The 8,550-nt window shown below is 28.2% G+C and overlaps 1 protein-coding gene across 1 annotated transcript in view; it reads left to right on the top strand.

Annotated features, from left to right (window-relative positions):
• Positions 1-270: 270 nt before the first annotated feature.
• LOC117172821 (serine--tRNA ligase, cytoplasmic) overlaps positions 271-8,550 on the top strand; it is a 19,665-nt gene continuing 11,385 nt past the window's right edge. The window contains exons 1-2 of the mRNA XM_033361065.1: positions 271-732; positions 6,110-6,394. Of these exons, the coding sequence (XP_033216956.1) occupies positions 271-732; positions 6,110-6,394 (747 nt within the window). The remainder of the gene's footprint in view (positions 733-6,109; positions 6,395-8,550) is intronic.

Raw genomic sequence — 8,550 nt, 5'->3', positions numbered from 1 at the left:
CTTTGCTTGAAAATTATATTTGTTAAAAGCCGGCAGTTTCATAATAAAGAAGAATATGCTTATATGCTTTTAAAATTTCCCGCCCAAAACTATGTTAGTACGTATTCAGTACACTGCGCGCTTCAGTCAGTACAATTTTCGGCTGAGTGCAGGACATCCAGCCGAACCTCTCGATGCATCCCTGAGTTTGACACTTTTCTGATCGCTGATTCAAATCCACGTGGACTTGATCTCGAAATCGCGAATTGATTTTTGCAAATTTTAATAAAAATGGTGCTGGAATTGGATCTTTTTCGCGAAGACAAGGGATTTAATCCCCAGAAAATTCGTGACGATCAGAAAAAACGCTTTAAGGACGTTGGTTTGGTAGACACTGTTATCGAAAAGGACACACTTTGGAGACAGCTGCGACATCGAGCCGATGGTTTAAATAAACTAAAAAATCTATGTAGCAAAGAAATTGGGGAGAAAATGAAGAAAAAAGAGCCGCTAGGAGATGATCAACCTCCTCCGCAAGAAATTTTGGACGATTTGGACAAGATCATCTCGGATAACCTCAAAAGTTTGACGGTCAACCAAATCAAAAAACTTCGGGATCGAATTGATGAGGAAATCGGGAAAAATAGTGCTTCTTTAGTTCAAGTAGAGGCTGACAGAAATGCTGCTCTTAGGGAAATTGGAAATCACCTGCATGAATCTGTTCCAGTCAGTAATGACGAAGATGAAAATAAGGTTAGTTTATAAAACAATGTTTTTTTTCTTCGGTTTTTGCTTCGAAATAAGAAGTAAAATAATTTTTTTTTTAATTTAGGAGAAATTTTAACGCTTGGAAAATTTTGTACGATATTTTACAAATTTTCGAAAAACTTTCAAACTTTTACAATATTTTTATTCTATTAAGAACTTGCAAAATTGCTCAATTTTTTTTAAACTAACTTTAATTTTGCAAAAATTGTCTTCCAAATTTTGTCTTAAAATCTTCAAAAAGCGCATTTTTCATTAAATCTTTAAATTTTAAATGTTTTTGAAATTTTTTTAAACTTCTCGGTGTTTTTAAAAATTATTTGAATTTTTCCTTAATATTTGAAAAATCCTGCAAAAATAAAATAGTTGATTTTGAAATAAAAAAATGAATTCTCAACGAAAAAGGTAATATTTGGTATTTCAATCTCAAAATATTTTTATTTTAAGTAAAAAAACAGTAGTTTTAAAAAGAGACGAATTTAATATACAAGTTCACAAAAAAATTAATTTTCAACCAAATCCGTTAATTTTCTTTCAAGAAAATTAATTTTTAACCAAACAAATTACTTTTTATCCAATTAGTTTAATTTTAAACAAAAAATATTAATTCCCATCGAAAAAGACCAAAAAACGTTAAATATTTTTAAAAAGAGACAAATTTGGTAGAAAATTCAATTCATCAAAAAAGATCAATTTTAAATATTTTCGAAAAAAGAAGAATCTTCAATTTTCTACCAAAAAACGTATTAGTTGATATTTAAATCCAAAAATATTTTTATTCTAAATAACAAACAGTTCAATTCACCCAAAAAATACGAATTTTCTACCAAAAATTGTCTTTTTTTAACTTGAAAATATGAATTTTCTACAAATAATTTAAGTTTTGTTCCAAACATTAATTTTGTATCCAAAAGATTTATTTTCTACAAAAAAAAAATTATTTGAAAATAAAATTTTTAATCTTCAAAAAAAAGACTTTTCAATAAATTAGTTCAACTTTTAAACAATTAGTTAAATTTTCAACAACAAAAAATGGATTTTTGACGAAAAATAGAATAGTTGATACTTAAATTTAAAAAATTTTAATAAATAAGAATGGAAATTTCGACCATAAGAAATAAATTTAGAACAAAAAAGTTTAATTTGCAACCAAATACATGAATTTTTTATGAAAAATATTATTTTTCGATCGAAAAAAGACAAATTTTCAACAAAAAATGTAATATTTGATATTGCAATTCAAAAATATTCCTATTTTTAATTTTAAAAAACTATTGAATTCATTAAAAAAGGAGAAAATTTTATGTGAATAATTGATATTTCTATTCAAAAATATTTTTATTTTAATTTAAAAAAATTCACTTTAAACCAAAAAAACGTTAAATATTTGCATAGAGACACAAATTTTTTAGAAAAAGGTACACTTTTTAACCCGAAAATATGAATTTCGCACAGAAAAAGTTTATGTTTTGCCAAAAAAAAATTAATCTTCAACTAAAATTATGAATCTTCAATTAAAAACAATATTTAAAAAGATTGATTCTTAACCAAAAATTTAATAATAGAAATGTAAAACAAACGTAATAAAATCCTAACAAAAAATGTAGTAGTTGATGTTTCTATTCAAAATATTTTTATTTTAAATAAAAAAACTGTTGAATTTTTCAAAAAAATTCAACAAAATGGTTGAATCCTCAACGAAAACAGATTTATTGTCAACAATTTTAATTTTTAACCAAAAAATAATAAATATTTAAAAAAATAAAATGAATTTCCAACAAAAAGTTTAATTTCTTGACTTAAAATATGAATTTTCAGTAAAAAAAAAATACAAATTTTCAACAAAATGGTTAAATTTTCAACCAAAAATATAAATAATGGTAATGAAACTAAAAAAATATTTTCAACTAATCTTTAGCCAACAAATATTTTTATTCTAAACCAAACATTTGCAAATTATAATTTGAGGAAAAAAATAATTTTTAATACCAAATAAAAATTTCAAATAGTTTTTTTCTTAAATCTTCATTGTTTATTTGGGTTAAGGTTATATAAATAATTTTTTCCTAGGGCTCTCGTGAAAATTTAAAAAGATTTTTGAAGATTGCAGACATGTGGAAAAAGTATTCACAAAATTTCTAAGAAATTTTATTTCTTATTTTACAGGATTTTACCAAATTGTGAGAAAAATTTTAGTAGTTTGAAAGATATTTTATTATTTTATTTATTTTTTTAATTTTATTTCATATTTTAATTTATTTTCTCAATAAAGAAATAAAAATTAATATAAATTGTTGAACCTTAAAGCTAAAAGACGAATTTACTCTACAAAAATTGAATTTTCAAACAAAAAATATGACTTTTCCTGCAAAATTTAATTTTCCACGAAAGTGATGCATTTTTATTCAACTAAAGTTAACTTAAAAAATGATAAATCTTTTTAAAAATTCAAAATAAATATTAATTCAAAAGAAAATAGTTGAATACTGAAGCAAAAAAGATGAATTTTTAACCAAAAAGTGGCGATTTTGCTTTTAAAAAATTCGTCTAAATAAGATGAATTTTTAAATCAAAAAGATAAATTCTCAAAGAAAAATAGTTGAATTTTCTGTTAAAAAAAAATTCGGTGGACTTTTCACAATCAAAATATCAATTTTTGAACAAGAAATAAGTTTCTGCGAAAAAATTAAATATTCAATCCAAATTACGAATTTTTAACCAAAACTTATTACTTTTTAACAAAATTTTTTATTCTCTGCCAAATAGTTACCTTTTTATAAAAAAAACTCTCCTAAAACAGATTCCAGTTAATTTTTCAAGATCAAAATATGAATTTTCAACCAAAAATACGTTTCTACAAAAAGAATTAAATTTCTAATCCAAAAAGACGATTTTTTTCAACCAAAAAGAATTAATTTTTAACAAAATAGTTGAATTCTCGATCAAAAAGTTCCATTTTTAATTCAAGAAATTTAAAATTTGTGTCACAACAAAAACAAGAGTGTTTTTTAAATTTGCATTTTCATCCTGAAAAGATTTCAGTTCCTTTTTATAAATTTTAAACAAAAAGTAAATTTCTACATAATAGTTCAATTCTAAAAAAAAAACAACAGAATTTTCGACCAAAAAATATGATTTTTTAACAAAATAGTTTAATTTTTAACCAAACAGTTGATTTTTTGTCCAAGAAACATGAAATTACTCTTAAAAAAGATGAATTTTTAATTTAAACAAAATTTCTGTTAAGATAGTACAATTTTCATTAAGAAAGGATTTTATTTCTCTTTTCAGTACCAACATATTACATTTAAACAAGTAATTTTTCTAAGAAATAGTTGAATTTTCAACAAAACAGCAGAACTTTTAATAAAAAAAGTATGGCTTTTCAATAAAATTGTGAAATTTTCAACCAAAAAGTTTCATTTTTATCCAAGAAAAATGTAATTTCTTCTAAAGTAGGCGAATTTTAAAATAAAAAAAAACAATCTTTCATAAAAGAGTTAAATTTTCAAGCGAGTTCATCCTAAGAAAATTCCAGTTCATTTTCAAACACCAAAATAAACGTTGTAAACATCAAGTTAATTTTCTCGTAAATAGTCAAATTTTTACCAAAATGTATGACTTTTTTTACAATATTTTTATATTTTCAACGAAAGAGTTTGCATTTTTTTTCAAGTAAAATAAAAATTCTGCTAAAACAGGTGAATTTTCAAATCTAAAAGATAAATTTTCAAATAAAGAGCTAAATTTTCATCCAAACAGATTTCAGTTGACGTTTCAAAACAAAAATCCAAATTTTAAATGAAGTGTTAATTTCCAGAAAAAAATCTAACTCTTAATATTAATGAATTTGTTATTATGGAATTTGTAGTACATTATGCCCTGAAAAGCGGGTCCGGCGCATTTTTCTATGTTGATTTAACTTTCGCCCCGCTAATTTAACTTTCGCCCCGCTAATTTTACTTTCGTCCCGTTGATTTTTATGCCCCCCCCCGTTCATTTTACTTTCGCCCCGCTAATTTTACTTTCGTCCCGTTGATTTTTATGTCCCCCCGTTTATTTTACTTTCGCCCCGCTAATTTTACTTTCGCCCAGCTGATTTTCATGTCGCTCTGCTGATTTTACATTGGTCCCACTAATTTTACTTCTACCCCGTTGATTTTACTTTCGCACCGCTGATTTGACTTTGGCCCCGTTAATTTTACTTTCGCCTAGCTGATTTTTATGTCGTCCCGCTAATTTTTATGTCGCCCCGCTGATTTTAGATTAGTTCCGCTAATTTTACTTTCGTCCCGTTGATTTTTATGTCCCCCCGTTTATTTTACTTTCGCCCCGCTAATTTTACTTTCGCCCAGCTGATTTTCATGTCGCTCTGCTGATTTTACATTGGTCCCGCTAATTTTACTTCTGCCCCGTTGATTTTACTTTCGCACCGCTGATTTGACTTTGGCCCCTCTAATTTTACTTTCGCCTCGCTGATTTTTATGTCGTCCCGCTAATTTTTGTGTCGCCCCGCTGATTTTAGATTCGTTCCGCTAATTTTACTTTTGCCCCACAAATTTTACTTTTGCCCCGCTAATTGTAATCTCGTCCGCTGATTTTACTTTCGCCCCGCTGATTTTACTTTTGCCCTGCTAATTTTACTTTCGCCCAGCTGATTTTAATGCCGTCCCGTTGATTTTACTTTCGCCCCGTGATGCATATATTATTTTATTCCACTCTCTCGGTGGCCACCTTTTGGACTTGAAAAGCAGGTCCGACGCATTTTTCTATAGCTTTGTTCGCGCCTCGAATTTTGATCGAGTAATTTTTACTTTCGCCCCAAAAATTTCACTTTCGCCCCACAGATTTTACGTGCGACCCACTAATATTACTTTCGCCTCGCTAATTTTCGCCATGCAAATTTCACTTTCGCCCCTCTGATTTTACTTTCGCCCCGCTCATTTTCGCCATGCAAATTTCACTTTCGCCCCTCTGATTTTACTTTCGCCCCGCTCATTTTCGCAATGCAAATTTCACTTTCGCCCCTCTGATTTTACTTTCGCCCCGCTCATTTTCGCAATGCAAATTTCACTTTCGCCCTTCTGATTTTACTTTCGCCCCGCTAATTTTCGCCATGCAAATTTCACTTTCGCCCCGCTAATTTTCGCCATGCAAATTTCACTTTCGCCCCTCTGATTTTACTTTCGCCACGCAAATTCGTTTTGCGGGAAATATATGCTACTTTCGCCCCTATTTTCAGGGGAAAAGGTTGCCATTTCGGTCGAGTGTGGAATAAAAATTGTTCATTCTTTGAATATTAGTAAATAAAAATGCAGGGAGCAGACTGCTAGTAAAAATAAAATTTTGTAAATTATACTTGAAGGTGGAGAGAACAGTTGGCGATTGTACGCAGAGGAAAAAATATTCGCACGTCGATTTAATTCACATGATCGATGGAATGGATGGAGATCGAGGAACGGCTGTTTCTGGCGGTAGGGGATATTTTCTAACTGGTCCGGCAGTCTTTCTCGAACACGCGCTCATTCAGTTTGCCCTCAGAAAATTATTTAACAAAGGATACAAACCTTTGTACACTCCCTTCTTTATGAGAAAAGAAGTGATGCAAGAGGTCGCACAATTGACTCAATTCGAAGAGGAATTGTACAAGGTAAGTTAATATCAAAATACGAACTAATATTTTCATCTTAAACTATTCTTTAGAATTTTTTATAGCCATCTTAGGGAATTTTTATATACCTGGAAATGTCTGGGAATTTTTTTTTTTTGTAGTCAGGAACATTTTTCGAGAGTGTGCTTATGTTTTTTTTATGCAATATAAAATTGAACAATGATTTTTTAGTGAAAGTAGCTTTATATTACTTACTGTATTTAACTGTTTTGTTACAAAAATAGTTTTTTTGTTTGAAAATTATTTTTTTAACGGAAAATTTAACGATTTTATTTTTGGTTTAAAAGTTGATAGTTTTTAGTTGAAAATTCAACTGTTTTTAATTAAAAATTATAATTTAATTATTTGTTTGAACGTTAATATCTTTGGTTAATTTTTTTTTTGCTGAAGATTCATAATTTTAATCGATAATTCATCTCTGGTGGAAAAATGATTTTTTTTCTATTGAAAATTCATCATTTTAGTTAAAAATATATTACTTGGAATAAAAAAAATTTTCTTTGGAGAATTAATTTTTTTAACTGACTATTTGACCATTTAATTTCTGATTGAAAACTGATATTTTTTACTGCCAACTTCAGTTATATGGTTGAAAATCGTTTTTTGTTTTTTTTTTTCGTTAAAAATTCAACTATATGGTTGAAAATTTGTCCTTTTTAATTCCAAATTCATGCTTGCTGTTAAAAATCAAATGTTTTTGAAACAAATTAAATTTTCTAGTAAACAATTAATCTTTTTGTCTGAAAAATTAAAAGTTAAATTTTTTATTGAAAATTTATCTTTATGATTTAAAATTAATCAATTTTAGTTTAAGAATCACCATTTTAGTTGAAAATTCATCATATTGGTTCTACATTTTTTTTTGGGTAATTTTTCTTAAACTAAATATTTACCTATTCTATTTTTGGTTGAAAATTGATTTTTTTTTACTTCTAAATTCATGTATATGGTTGAAAATTTGTCTTTTTTAGTTGAAAATTCAATTATTTCATTTAAAATTCATGTATTTGATTGAAAAATTTTATTTTTTTTTTATAGAAAATCAATCTTTTCGGTGGAAAATTCAAATATTCTAGTTAATTACTTATCATATTAGTTAAAACTTTTTGTATTTTCTTGAAAAATTGACGTTTTTTGGTAAAAACAAACTAATTATTTTGCTGGAAAATTTGCCTTTTTTGTACAAAAGTAATTAATTAATTAATCATTTCTGTTGAATTTTTCAACTAAAATTATGAATCTTCGACCACAATGAATATTTTTTTAAAAAGTAGTTCAATAGTTGTATTTTCAATAAAAAAATATGAATTCATAAGAAAAAATGTAATAATTGATATTTCAAGCCAAAAAGTTTCTCATTTAAAATTTAAAAAAACAGTTGAATTCATCTGAAGAAGACAAATTTTCAACTAAATAGTTGAATCCTCAACCAGAGAGGATTATTTTTTAGACTCAAAACATGAAATATTTTCAAAAAGTAATAAAATCAGTGGGGCGAATGTAAAATTAACAGGGAAAAAATAAAATCAGTGGGGCGAAAGTGAAATCAGCGGGGCGACATTACAATTAGCGGGGAAAAAGTAAAATTAGCGGAGCGAATGTAAAATCAGCGGGGCGACATTAAAATCAGCGGGGCGACATAAAAATCAGCGGGGTGAAAGTAAAATTAGCGGGACCAATGTAAAATCAGCGGGGCGACATAAAAATTAGCGGGGCGGCATAAAAATCAGCAGGGCGAAAGTAAAATTAGCGGGGCGAAAGTAAAAAAAGCGGGGAGACAAAAAATCAACGGGGCGAAAGTAAAAAAAGCGGGGGGACAAAAAATCAACGGGACGAAAGTAAAATTAGCGGGACCAATGTAAAATCAGCGGGGCGAAATAAAAATTAGTGGGGCGACATAAAAATTAGCGGGACGACATAAAAATCAACGGGGAAAACGTAAAATCAGCGGGCGAAAGTAAAATCAACGGGGCGACATTAAAATTAACGGGGAAAAAGTAAAATTAGTGGAGCGAATGTAAAATCAGCGGGGCGACATTAAAATCAGCGGGACCAATGTAAAATCAGCGGGGCGAAAGTAAAAAAAGCGGGGGGACAAAAAATCAACGGGGCGACATAAAAATTAGCGGGACGAC

The sequence above is a fragment of the Belonocnema kinseyi genome, chromosome 5 (assembly GCF_010883055.1).
Source record: "Belonocnema kinseyi isolate 2016_QV_RU_SX_M_011 chromosome 5, B_treatae_v1, whole genome shotgun sequence".
NCBI classification, from domain to species: domain Eukaryota; kingdom Metazoa; phylum Arthropoda; class Insecta; order Hymenoptera; family Cynipidae; genus Belonocnema; species Belonocnema kinseyi.
This window is presented reverse-complemented; position numbering and strand designations above follow the sequence as displayed.